A 14909-nucleotide genomic window follows, 5' to 3' on the forward strand; every position below is an offset into this window, starting at 1 on the left:
ATAAAGAAACTACATGCCAAGCAGGAGACGTGGATTTGATCCCTGAGTTGGGAAGATCCCCTAGGGAAGGAAATGGCAATGCACACCAGTATTCTTGCCTAAAAATCCCATGGACAGGGGAGCCTGGTGGGCTACAGTCCATGGGGTCGCAAAGAGTCGGAAATGACTTGGTGACTAAACAACAACATCCTGCCCCAAGCAAAGCTCCATCACCATTTCTAACATTAGCTTGACCATGGTGAAGTTTCCCATTTAATTTTATATTTGGCACTAGTTTAATGACTGGCTGTTACACAGGAAGTTGATCCAATTGTTGTTATCAGGCCAGAAGTTTATGCCTCTTCTTATTGTCTAATGCAGAAAGAAATGATTCACAAATGAAAATGGTAGTATTCCTGTGTCCTAATGCTGTCCAACATCTGGATGATGGATGCAATATTTACACATGCCTTCAATTTTGAAGTTTTCCCTAGAATGTTTGGGATTATGGAGATGCTGGTCCTTATTACCTCCCCAAAATAATGGCAAAAAAGACTAAAATTATTTTTGACTAAAGATCAACTGATGTTGTTTTGAGAGCTATTTAAAAGTTGTTCTGTTATTTCTCATTGACAAATACAATTCAACTTTCCAAATCATAGGAAAAAGGTATTTTCAACTCTTAAAAAGAGAAATTATCTGCAGATGACCAGAATCTACTTGCTGGCTACAAGGACAACCCAGTAGGAATGTGGCAAGTAACCATTAGCACCTGCTAGAAATAAACATCACAGAGCTTTCAAAATTAGAACAAACAAACAAACAAAAAAAAAAAACTGGCTTTCTAACTTTAAAAACAAAGAGAGAGAAATTAAATGTATATGCTCCTTACAACAAGGCATGCATTTTATTCAGTATTCACTGACTCCATCAGCATATGGGATTACAGCAGGCATGATGATTTTATAGATGTGAATAATGCACTCCGCAATTAATGGAAACCTGATTCTCCCTTGGGGCCATTGTTTCCCCTGTACCTCTCTCGAGCATAGATCTGGAGGTGAGGTGGGTGCTCCTCTTGCCTCTCATGGCTGTTTCATTCGTCCTCCTTCTCCTTTACCCCTAAAACTACCTGCTTTAAATCTCACGTCATCATGAGATTTTTTAAGTTAGTAAATGTACATTTTTAAAAACCAAATTAACACTAACTTCCTCCAGGGACAGGGTAACAACAGTAGGAGAGGCTCAGACACTGCATACTATCCACTGCTCAGCACTGTTCAAACACCAACTCATTCCCCCTCATTTTTCTAAGACTTTAGCTCCTGGTTCACTGCCAATGTTTCCTGAACTCCTGGTCTTAATTCCTAGAATTCTCAATATGCATAAAGATGATCTCAATTCTTAGAATTCCTCCTCTTGGGGGATCCTCTCCTGTCAACCACTCGTTTCCAAGATCTTACCTTAGTGACTCACGCTTTTCTAAGTGATTATGTCACCACTTCTCTATCCTCAAATACCCTACACCCCATCTTCCCTCTCAGTTGCTGACCTTGCTTCCTTCAGTGAGAAAATTGAAGCAACCTGAAAAGAACCTGCAAAGACTCTCTTCATTCAGACCTGCCAGGGTACTAGCGATGCATCCACAAACTCCTCTTTTCCTGGCTATCTACTGTAGAAAAATGAATACTTATGTTCACATTTAAATATAAACGTACATGAATGTATATAGCAGCTCTATTTGTAATTGCCAAAATCTGAAAATAACCCAAAAGTTCTTCAATAGGTGAATTGATTAAAAAGTAAAACAAAACTGTGGTATATGCATATGGTAGTATTTGACAATAAAAAGGAAGGAATACAACTGACTTGCAACAACTAGATGACTCTCAGAGGCATTATGCTGTGGGAAAGAACCCACTCTCAAAGGTTACGTACCATACGGTTCCATTTACATGACATGCCTGAAAAGACACAACTACAGTGATAGGAACCAGATGACTATCAGAGGCTGAAGAGAGGAGGGTATGACTGCAAAGGAGAAGAAGAGGAGAAGGGAGATTTTGGGGGTGAGAAAACTTCTGCATCCTAAGTGTGGTTACATCAATCTATATTTGTTAAAATTCACAGAACTACCCACACATACATTTTAAAAATTCTGTGAACCTGTAATTTTAAATTAATCCTATAAACAAACTCATTAATGTAAATTATTATTCCCAAAGGCACAATGAAATCACAATAATTCAAAAGTGAATTGTTTGAATATTGTTGAACTTTGCTTTCAAATTCTTGATGATGGTACTATGATGGTAATAGGGATGTTTTGTTTACTGCAGCTCAGCAAGTGTGGGAAAGAAGCAAGGACTATTAACCAAGCCTGGTTTAGGACAACAGTCTGACTGCTTGGTGGACAAGTTGTTAGCCTCTCTGCCTCACCCGTAAAGGGGGGATAGAAACAGTACATGCTTCATAAGTTTAAGAAAACTAGGTGAGATAATTGAAGGAATGTAAAATGCTGAGTCGGAGAAGGCAATGGCAAGCCACTCCAGTACTCTTGCTTAGAAAATCCCATGGATGGAGGAGCCTGGTAGGCTGCAGTCCATGGGGTCGCTAAGGGTCTGACACGACTGAGCGACTTCACTTTCACTTTTCACTTTCACACATTGGAGAAGGAAATGGCAACCCACTCAAGTGTTCTTGTCTGGAGAATACCAGGGACAGGGGAGCCTAGTGGGCTTCCGTCTATGGGGTCACACAGAGTCGGACACGACTGAAGTGACTTAGCAGCAGCAACAAAATGCTGAGTATCGTGCTTGGTACATGATAAGCTCTCATAAATGTTAGGTATCATATTATTTAAACCAATTAAAAAGAGTGATCATTCTTTTTAAATTAAATTTAAAAAATCACTTTTTGACACTTTGCAACATTCCAGGGAGGTGTGAGGTCCAATCCCAACAAGTTCAAAGAGCAGGACAGAAACTGGAACATTTCAGGGAAATAACTTTTCAGCTATTGCCAAGCCATGCCTTTACAGAATGGAAAACCATCATTCATTGGAAGTGTCAGTCTTATCCAGCTCTCACTGACCAATCATTTAACCAGATCTCAGAGACTAGAAGAAAAGCTTTGTTATTATTGGATGCCTTAATTTAAATAGTTCAACTTCTCCCCACCAGTAAGCACATTCAATGTTGTACTTAGAAATAATGCAGTGACCCTTTTGAGAACCAGCCAGGTACAACAGGTTATTTACACTGATAGTATTTAAAAACACCTAGAAGACTCTCCTCTTGCAACCTGTGGGCTTTTAAACATGTAACATTTCTTACTTTGGTGTCAGCATTACTTCGTGCTGTCAGAAGGTGCTGGGGCCTTCTGACAGTAGACCCCAATACATCTTTCTACATTTATTGTTTCTGTCTTGCTGTGTGTAAATAAGTCTGATTACCAAACTTTGAAACAGTAAATAACACTAACATAGTCCTCTACTTCTTGTGAAGCACTTTCATGAAAAATATTTTATCCTCATAAATATCATGAGAAGTAGGAGAGGTGTTATTATAATGTTTATGTGGAAAAATAAATTTAAGAAGTTTAATCACACATCTAATCGACTGTTTAGATATTTCTTGCTTAGTCACAGCAGGTACCATCTATCTGTGGTTTTAATGAGACTAAGATGAGGGTAATTTACTGCACAAAACGTTATATGTTTTTTTAGTCCATGTGAGCTGCTCTGATAATAACACAATAGGCTAGGTGGCTTAAACAGACATTTATTTCTCATAGCTCTGGAGACTAGGACGTCTAAGATTGAGGCACCAGCAGATTCAATGTTAGGTGAAGGCCCACTTCCTGGTTCAGAGTCGGCCACCTTGCTGTGTCCTCACATAGTAGAAGGGGTAAGGGAGCTTCTCTACAGTGTTCATACAGTCTCATTCACAAGGGCTCCACTCTCATGACCTAATCATCCCCAAAGGCCCTACCTCAAAACACCATCACATCGGGGATTAGGTTTCAACATATTAATGCTGGGGGGACACAAACATTCACTCTATAGTACATGTTGTCTAAAACACAGCTCACTATCTCTGGAGATACTAAGGTATATAAAGAAAGAGTTTCTGAACACACTGAGTTGCTTATCACTGAAAACAACTACTCATTGTTGAATTTTTGTTCACTGATTCTTTCAGGTACCCAAGCATCTGACTCATAGCAAGCACTGAAGAGACCTCTGTTGAATAAATTAATGTATGATTTCAAAGGAGAAAATCTAAAAAGATGAAAACCCTAAGATAAGAAATTCAAACCCTACATCCAACAGTTCACATTTTCAAAAATTTCCAGTGGGGTAAAGATAATCAACAGTATGTGGTTAAAGAGCAGACACACATTTTTAAGAGACACTGGATGTCAGTCTAAGAAGGTAATAACCAGGATGCTGAGGCATCCTGAAACCACGTCACATGAGGAAGTGCTAGTGGATCTAGATATGTTTAGTTTGAAAAAGAGAAAATAAGATTGCTCTTTCCAAATATTTTAAGTTGTTTGGCATGGGCTAAAATTGTCAAGTGGAATAGAAAACTTAAAAAAAAAATGTATTCTCTGTAGATCCAGTGGCTAGGAATATGACCAGTTAGTGAAAATTACAGAGAATCAATTTTTCACTGAACAAAACAGGGCAGTTTAACAGGTGGAGCTGCCAAGCACCAGGATGGGCAGCCTTGGGAGGGAGCTGGAAGACAGGAATGAACAGTAATCTAACATCTCCTGTGTGCACGGCGTTGGACATAGGACCTGTATAATGTATAGGACTTTACATTGGTATTACCATCTCCAGGTCAGAAGTGAGGAAAGTGATGCTTACAGAACAAAAGTGACTTGTCCAATATCACACAGTTGCTAAGTGGCACATCTGGAATTCAAACCAGAGGTAGCTAACTCCTAACATAAGTTATTTCTGTTCAGTTCAACTCAACAAACATTCTTTTTTTAATGTCTGCTTTTGACCAGGAACTATACTGAGTCCTGGGAAATACCAAGATAAATGACAGACAGAAGACAGTCCCTTTCTTGGAAAGATTCAGAGTTTACCATCTCCACAGTGCTAGAAGTGTCTGAATAAAGGCTACATGACCATTCCAGGTTACTGGAGAAAGAATTATTGACCTGGGAGTAGTCTTTATCAAATAATCACTTAAGGTACCTACATGCCCAAATTCACAGATGTGGCTATAATAGATTTCTGGAAATTGAGTTCGTATATTATAAAATCTGGTTGTATATTCCACTGAAGGGAAAATTGAGCTTCAGTTGTGATAAAAATCATATGAATTAAGCAACTTTTAAAATATAAAATGACCATATCCTAATGTTACCAATAGGTAACATTTTGTTACTGGACCTGAAGGATTAACACTTAATTTGATTAACTCCCATTTGGTCCTGATTGGGTGACATTTTTCCTTTATACTCCCTGTCCTTAAAAATCTTATTTAAAGCAGTTTACTCTTTAAAAACACATACAATAATGCTGTTTAAAAAGTCTAAAAATGAGAATTACATGAAAAATCTGTTAGGTTTCACAGTCACACATAGTCCTGGAGCTTTTCAACAACTAAAGCAATAATGAAAACATATTGTAATTCCTACCATCCGATTCATATCTCAACAGAAAGAATTTTCAAGGCAATAAATTCAGAGAGGTATTTACCTGATGTTTCTTTAACCTAAGAATGTGGACCTACACAATAAATGATATCTTCAATAATATTTTTATGGAGGACTCAGAAAGTTATTAATGATAACATTTTATGTTTATTATATATTCACTATATAATAAAGTAATCTTTAACAAATTCTAGCTGAGACTAGAATATTGATTTTCTAACGCCTAATTCAGAAATGCTTCCATTTTTTTCACTATACTATCCTATACATACCAAATATAGAAAAGAATTTGGCCGTGAAATTACAGATACATACACACACACATGTGCACACATGCATGCATGCAAATGTGAGTGTAAAATGTCCATAACACACACAGCACACATACAAACACAAGTACCTTTACCAGTATTGATGATTCTACTGAAATTAGAGATTAGTCCTTTTAGTAAATAAAAATAATTCCATTAATTAACTTACCAAATTCACATAGCACCTGTCACACTGATGATTTACTATGTTTTGCATTGGTTATCTTTGTCTACTTCTCATGGTCCTATCACGTCTCTCTTTTAGTAACTATGCACCCATCCAAACCCAGAATACAAAAAGACAAATAAAACTGAGCCTACAATAAAAACAAATCTGGGATTTCAATTTAACGCCAGTCATCAAAAGTCTATATCAACATACCAAGAAATATAATTTATTCCTTTTCTCTTTTCAAATGTACTCAACACTGCATGCTAATAATAATTTTATTAGTGACATTAAAACCTAAGGTCTGCATGAAAAACAGCAGGCCTCCAGGATGTAGTAATACCACTCACTAGCTTTCAGCCCATCAGAAAGAATATTAACAGATACACGGTTGACATATTTAGAAAACCAGGAAACTGACCACCTGTTTTTTTCTTTTAGTTACTGACAAACCCAAATGGCTATAGTGTCTTGAGCTGTTTTAGATTGAAAAAATACATAAATTTGGATGTAACAAGTTATTCCCTTACTCTAAATCAACTATCGAAAATGCATAGAAATCAATGGATTATAACCAAGTAATCATTCAGCAATTCCCCAAGTTGTGAGCCTTATGATACTCTAATACCCAGCCAAAAAAAGGTCTAAATTAATGTTTCTTAAAGTGTGGTCTCTGTGTGCTGTGAATTTGTTAGAAATGCAAATTCTTGAATTCCACCTAGACTTTGAATCAGCATTTTAGGGGGTGGAGCACAAGACTAGGTTTTGATGAGTTGTCTAGATTATTCTGGTGCTCACTAAAATTTGAGAAATTATCTGAATGAAGGGGTTCTCAACACTTTGTTTCCACTATGGCCTCAGTTCATTTCTACCTTGCATGCTCATTTGTAACCAACTCCTGTTGCTTATCATAAGCCTATTCCTTGGAAACTGCAATCAAGCATGGTGTAAGTGAGGATGCTCTGTCAATCCCCATTGTCTTGCATCAACAGAAAAACATCTGTGGATACCCTTTCCTCAACCTTTGCTATTCTTCCCTCAGCTGAACTGCCACGCACAAGATGGGGTATGCAGCTTTCAGAAGATCTATCCAATTGGCAACCAAAACTGCCCAACTCACTGGTTTCAGTCCTTCTATACAAACCATCTGCACATGGGTACCCAAGGCACAGTTGCCCATGTCACAGCCCCCTTGCCAACCTGCTATGTGAGCCTGCTGTTCATGGTGGCTGAGGGCCCTGCCTGTCGATGTTTTGGCTTTGCTTAATCCAGGAAGGTAGTCTATGGCACCTTGAGTCCACTTGGAGGAGGAGGTCTGGTACTCCAAAGGATAAGCAAGTGATGATGAAAACCCAGCACATACAGATGCGACAAATGAAGAACTGGAGATGGGCTTTGTTTTTTAACAATCATTTAGGAAAATAAGGCAGAGTGTCCCGAAAACTCTCATGTTCTTCTTAGTACCCAACACTAAATTCCCTTGGTTGTCTCCTTTCTTTGTCTCCAGAGGCATACCGCTATAATTGGGGCATGCCGAAAGACAACAAACTAGGTAAAGCAGATACTTTACTGTCAATATTCACTGACTTCATTGTAATATGGACAGAGGCTAATGTAAATTATTGATTAAATGTAAGTAAATTTTGGACAACTTATATATCGTAATAATGAAACTTTACTTGTACTACGCCACTAAATTTCAAGAGAAGGGTATCAGTGGGTTGCTTTGGTTGCATTTCACAATATCGAATAATTTTTTCATCTGATGTTTTTCTATTGTTATGCTCAGTTAATGAACCTACTTGGTAGTGTAGCTGGTATTTGTTCATTAACCTCCACTGCACTGGTGTAGGAATCAGAGGATACCTGCACCTCTTCTACAGCTTTCTTGATCAAAAAATGGAGTGAACAATTTAATATGAAGCTTTCAAAATTACTCCTAAAAGGGTAGCGGATGAAGCTGCTTTTGGCTATTTCTGTCCCCAGGATCACCTCCTCCCTGCAGGGAAGAATGACTCTACCACTCTGAAACCATCTGGCATGTAATGCTGCTAAGTACAAAGCTGAAGGGAAAGAGTGAGTTCAGGGGAGGCCCTGGGAATGAAGAAGGCTCCTAATCTGATTCATACCAGCAATAATTTGCTGCTTGTCTACAACCAGCAAAACAGTTTATGGTTCTCTAACGCCAGACTCTCAGACTCCCTCAAAACACTCCTCCACCAGTCTCTCTCCCTCAGTAAGGAGAGTCCTGTGCGAACACCACTGTCATTTTGAATTAGTGCTGACACTGAGCACAAGAGCCAACCACCATTCCTCTCCACAGTGTAGCGAAGCAGGTAAAGGGAAGGTAGTGTTAAGGTCACTATATTTTTTAAACACCTCTGCAGAAATAGCAAGAACAGGTCCCAAGTACTCAATAAGTACTCAATAAGTATCTCAACGAATGATAAAAGAGAGAAAAGCTCACCTCAGAACAGGCTTTCATTTCACTAAAAATGCAGAAAAAATTGCTAGCATTAACATTATGTGCTTCTTGTTTAATATAGCTCCTCTGATTATAGTGAAAAAGTTTTACTCCTCCTTCCTAACAAGAATTTTATCTTCTCTCTCCCATAGCTCTCTCACAGGGAATATGTTTGCTATTTGTTTACCTCCTTCAGATCCTGCACGACGGCTGTGAGCCTCTCATTTTCTGCCTGGACATTAGTGACCACAGCCCGGCTCTGTTTCAGTTCGTTCTGCATATCCAAGATCTTCCCCAGATAGTAAGCTTCCTTCGATGCTGACTCCTGCAGAAGCGTTTCCTCCCGAGTCTCTCCATCCTCAGCAACCTTACGGTGGATGGAGAAGGACTGCCCAAATGCCTGCAGAGGATTTGGAAAGAGAAAGAGCACAAAATGAAATGCACCGCTGCACTACTCAATAGAATTGGGAACACGATTCATTTTGCTTTGTGTACATGAAAAGCTATTCAGCAAGACTTTCAGAAGCAAAAACTACATAGTTCATGTAACAAGCTAGCAGCTCTCATTGACACTTGAAATAATTCAATTCAATAAGGAGAAAGAAAACTTTTAAATATTTTGCTAAAATATAATGTGTTAAAACTTGAAAAACATTACTGCTTGTTTTATGTTACCATTTTTTAGACAAATCTTATCAAGGAATAGACAGTTAAGTTGCTAATGAGACCATAAAAATTCATATTCTAATTTTCAGTCTAGAAAAAAATCCCCAAAATAATTTTCAAGAAAGAAAATGATAGTTTCATTAGCTTTCTAATACATTAAGAATATATCAATTACAAACAATACCTTTAAGAGAGAAAACTAACAGCATTCAAACTTCTGGTACCACAAAAAGACATTAAAATGTGATCAATATATAAGAAAATCTATCTGTTTACAAAGAAATAGAAAAAAAAACAGAAATTAATGAAATCGATAAGCTACAGTTGGCGAGTGGGAACAAGGTGGGAAGAATGAGGGAATGAAATGCTATACAACAGATCACATTTCATAGGGGTGACACTTTTTGAGATTGTCTTATTATATCATTCTGACTCTTAGAACTACAGTAACGTTTCACAGTTTGTTGTTTAGTCACTCAGTTGTGTCCGACTCTTTGTGACCCCATGGACTGCAGCATGCCAGGCTTCCCTGTCCTTCACCAACTCCCAGAGCTTGCTCAAACTCATGTCCATTGAGTTGGTGATGCCATCCAACCATCTTGTCCTGTCGTCCCCTTCTCATCCTGCCTTCTTTCCCAGCATCAGGGTCTTTTCAAATGAGTCAGCTCTTTGTATCAGGTGGCCAAAGTGTTGGAGCTTCAGTTTCGGCATCAGTCCTTCCAATGAATATTCAAAATTGACGTCCGTTAGGATGGACTGGTTGGATCTCCTTGCAGTCCAGGGGACTCCCAAGAGTCTTCTCCAAACCACAGTTCAAAAGCATCAATTCTTTGGCGCTAAGCCTTCATGGTGCAACTCTTACATCCACACGTGACTTCTGGAAAAATGACAGCTTTAACTATATGGACCTTTGTTAGCAAAATAATGCCTCTACTCTTGATAATGTTTCACGTACCTCCCAAATAAATAATAATTAAGATCAGCCTCTATGTGTCCAGGGACCCAATGGAACACAAATAGTAACAAATGAACCCAGCTGTACTACAAATGAACAATATGACTACATTGAAAGGAGGCGAGAGAAAAAGATCTAACCTGAGTAATTTTGGAAATTGGTATTTTTGCTATACACTGTAAAGCTAAAGACAAAACAAACTGTACCAAAACACTAGGGTCCAGTTAGTAAATTTGTTTCTCACGGGGATTATAGAGGCACAATTCTAAAACTTCTTTACATGTATACAAGGTTTGAAGAAATAAGTAAACATATTATGGATAATGAAAGCCAAATGTCTCCCTGCTGGAGAAAGGAATTAAAAATAAAGAAAGGGAGAAGGAAACTAGTGGTATTGGGTTGTAATTAGAATTATCAGTATAGTCTTTAATAGGGAAACAGTTCAATAGATAGACAAAGGTGCTTATGTGTGGCTGTGTACACAGATTTTCTAGCTCTGTCAGCAAACCTTGCAGCCAAATTTTGCTTCTAAATATCAATCCCCAATTAAAAGAACTAGGGCTCTTTGAAGAAATGACTGAGTCCCTGGCTGGAGCAAAATGAACTTGGTTCAAGCTGTGGTGCCAAAGAGTAACAAAATGCTTTTAAAGAATGATGTGGCTATGTCAAAGGACACAAGAGCCTACATAAAGAGGCTCCCAAATGGCCAAATCTGGGATAATTGGGGGCAACAAAATAGTTACAGTAGTGAATTATAATCCATAGAACAAAATCAATATTCATGAGTCCACATTGATGTAATAACTGAATAAATAAGGGAAGAAGGAACAGCTTTTCTTCACAGTAGAATTCTAATAATTTAATTCTAATAGAAATAAAATACATCAGCCTTACGTGGCAGATACCAAGTAATAATTATTACAGGTAAAGATTGTAGGGAAAACCACTAGACCATTCAGATATGACCTAAATCAAATCCTTTATGATTATACAGTGGAAGTAAGAAATAGATTTAATGGACTAGATCTGATAGAGTGCCTGATGAACTATGGACGGAGGTTCGTGACATTGTACAGGAGACAGCGACCAAGACAATCCCCACGGAAAAGAAATGCAAAAAAGCAAAATGGCTGTCTGAGGAGGCCTTACAAATAGCTGTGAAAAGAAGAGAAGCGAAAAGCAAAGGAGAAAAGGAAAGATATAAGCATCTGAATGCAGAGTTCCAAAGAACAGCAAGGAGAGATAAGAAAGCCTTCCTCAGTGATCAATGCAAAGAAATAGAGGAAAACAACAGAATAGGAAAAACAAGAGACCTCTTCAAGAAAATTAGAGATATCAAGGGAACATTTCATGCAAAGATGGGCTCGATAAAGGACAGAAATGGTATGGACCTAACAGAAGCAGAAGATATTAAGAAGAGGTGGCAAGAATATACAGAAGAACTATACAAAAAAGATCTTCACGACGAAGATAATCATGATGGCATGATCACTCACCTGGAGCCAGACATCCTGGAATGTGAAGTCAAGTGGGCCTTGGAGAGCATCACTACGAACAAAGCTAGTGGAGGTGATGGAATTCCAATTGAGCTATTTCAAATCCTGAAAGATGATGCTGTGAAAGTGCTGCACTCAATATGCCAGCATATTTGGAAAACTCAGCAGTGGCCACAGGACAGGAAAAGGTCAGTCTTCATTCCCATCCCAAAGAAAGGCAATGCCAAAGAATGCTCAAACTACCCCACAATTGCACTCATCTCACACGCTAGTAAAGTCATGCTCAAAATTCTCCAAGCCAGGCTTCAGCAATATGTGAACCATGAACTTCCAGATGTTCAAGCACGTTTTAGAAAAGGCAGAGGAACTAGAGATAAAATTGCCAACATCCACCGGATCATGGAGAAAGCAAGAGAGTTCCACAAAAACATCTATTTCTGCTTTATTGACTATGCCAAAGCCTCTGACTGTGTGGATCACAAGAAACTGTGGAACATTCTGAAAGAGATGGGAATACCAGACCACCTGACCTGCATCTTGAGAAACCTGTATGCAGGTCAGGAAGCAACAGTTAGGACTGGACATGGAACAACAGACTGGTTCCAAATAGGAGAAGGAGTACGTCAAGGTTGTATATTGTCACCCTGCTTATTTAACTTATATGCAGAGTACATCATGAGGAACGCTGGGCTGGAAGAAGCACAAGCTGGAATCAAGATTGCCGGGAGAAATATCAATAACCTCAGACATGCAGATAACACCATCCTTATGGCAGAAAGTGAGGAGGAACTCAAAAGCCTCTTGATGAAAGTGAAAGAGGAGAGTGAAAAGACTGGCTTGAAGCTCAACATTCAGAAAACGAAGTCATGGCATCTGGTCCCATCACTTCATGGGAAATAGATGGGGAAACAGTGGAAACAGTGGCAGACTTTATTTTCTTGGGCTCCAAAATCACTGCGGATGCTGATTGCAGCCATGAAATTAAAAGACGCTTACTCCTTGGAAGGAAAGTTATGACCAACCTAGATAGCATATTAAAAAGCAGAGACATTACTTTGCCAACAAAGGTCCGTCTAGTCAAGGCTATGGTTTTTCCCATGGTCATGTATGGATGTGAGGGTTGGACTGTGAAGAAAGCTGATCGCTGAAGAATTGATGCTTTTGAACTCTGGTGCTGGAGAAGACTCTTGAGAATCCCTTGGACTGCAAGGAGATCCAACCAGTCCATTCTAAAGGAGATCAATCCTGGGTGTTCATTGGAAGGACTGATGCTAAAGCTGAAACTCCAGTACTTTGGCCACCTCATGAGATGAGTTGACTCACTGGAAAAGAGTCTGATGCTAGGAGCGATTGGGGGTGGGAGGAGACGGGGACGACAGAGAATGAGACAGCTGGATGGCATCACCGACTCTGTGGACATGAGTTTGAGTGAACTCCAGGAGTTGGTAATGGACAGGGAGGCCTGGCGTGCTGTGATTCATGGGATCGCAAAGAGTCAGACACGACTGAGCGACTGAACTGAACTGAACTGAAAGATTATCAATGAAATATATGGAATATAAAATAATAGGCAAAAATTATGATGAGAAACAGGATATTAACATAGTCTTAAAGCATTTTATCCCAAGATATTTATTAATTCCAATGGGAAAAACATTAACTTTGCAATCGAGTAATCCACTAGACCTTAACTAAGTGACCAAAGCTTAGCTCAGCAACAAGAAGACATCTTGACATTGTGTACCCTCTGATTAACACATGAGGCGGGCACAGGGTCATTTCTGTGATATTCTTGCCAAAAATGCCTAAGCCAGTTTTTACCACAAGAAAGCATGAACCAGAGGGATGGGATGGGGAGTGAGACAAGAGTGGGGGGTTCAAGATGGGGAACACATGTACACCTGGGGCGAATTCATGTCAATGTATGGCAAAACCAATACAATATTGTAAAGTAATTAGCCTCCAATTAAAATAAATAAATTTTAAAAAAAAGAAAGCATGAAGCAAATCAAAATGGAAACATTCTACAAAATAATTGGCCAGAACCCTTCAAAAGTATTAAGGTTAGGAAATATAGAGAAAGACTTCTCCAGACAAGATGAGACTAAGGAAGTATAACAATCAAATGCAGTACAGGCATCTGGATTGGAGCCTACCCTGAAAAGAAGATATTAGTAGGACATTTGGCAAAATCAGAATACACTCTTAATATACAGTACAGTTCAGTTCAGTTCAGTCGCTCAGTCGTGTCCGACTCTTTGTGACCCCATAAATCACAGCACGCCAGGCCTCCCTGTCCATCACCAATTCCTGGAGTTCACTCAAACTCATGTTCGAGTCGGTGATGCCATCCAGCCATCTCATTCTCTGTTGTCCCCTTCTCCTCCTGTCCTCAATCCCTCCCAGCATCAGACTCTTTTCCAGTGAGTCAACTCGTCGCATGAGGTGGTCAAAGTATTGGAGTTTCAGCTTTAGCATCAGTCCTTCCAATGAACACCCAGGATTGATCTCCTTTAGAATAGACTGGTTGGATCTCCTTGCAGTCCAAGGGATTCTCAAGAGTCTTCTCCAGCACCACAGTTCAAAAGCATCAATTCTTCGGTGATCATTTTCTTCACAGTCCAACTCTCACATCCATATATGACCACTGGAAAAACCATAGCCTTGACTAGACGGACCTTGGTTGGCAAAGTAATGTCTCTGCTTTTTAATATACTATCAAGGTTGGTCATAACTTTCCTTCCAAGGAGTAAGCGTCTTTTAATTTCACGACTGCAGTCAGCATCCGCAGTGATTTTGGAGCCCAAAAAATATTGGCTAATAATATTGTAACAATGTCAATTTCTGGTCTCCATAGTTGTACTCTGGTTACGTTAGGGTAGTTCAGATGGTAAAATATCTGCCTGCAGGTTCAGTCCCTGGGCTGGGAAGATCCCCTAGAGAAGGGAATGGCTACCTACTGCAATATTATTGCCTGGAAAATTCCATGGACAGAGAAGCCTGGCAAGTTACAGTCCATGGGGTTGCAAAGAGCCAGGCATGACTGAAGCGACTCAGCACACACACAGACACATATATGTATTTTAAAATTTCAAATGTTATTAAATGATGCTTCTGGACCTCATACAGATCATGAAGAAATAAGGCTGGAATTGACAGAGAAGGATACTCTTGCTGTTTGGCTTCTTCA

At 39.1% G+C, this 14909-nt stretch overlaps 1 protein-coding gene across 4 annotated transcripts in view; it reads right to left on the reverse strand.

Moving 5' to 3' along the window:
* The window catches only part of BICD1 (BICD cargo adaptor 1), a 263123-nt gene that overhangs the window by 136805 nt on the left and 111409 nt on the right, over positions 1-14909 (reverse strand). For all 4 annotated transcript variants that reach the window (XM_055394848.2, XM_055394853.2, XM_055394850.2 and 1 more), the window contains exon 2: positions 8790-9002. In XM_055394848.2, the coding sequence (XP_055250823.1) occupies positions 8790-9002 (213 nt within the window). The remainder of the gene's footprint in view (positions 1-8789; positions 9003-14909) is intronic.

Source organism: Moschus berezovskii, chromosome 6 (assembly GCF_049115385.1).
Source record: "Moschus berezovskii isolate FMDL1 chromosome 6, NW_MosBer_1.0, whole genome shotgun sequence".
In the NCBI taxonomy this organism is placed as follows: domain Eukaryota; kingdom Metazoa; phylum Chordata; class Mammalia; order Artiodactyla; family Moschidae; genus Moschus; species Moschus berezovskii.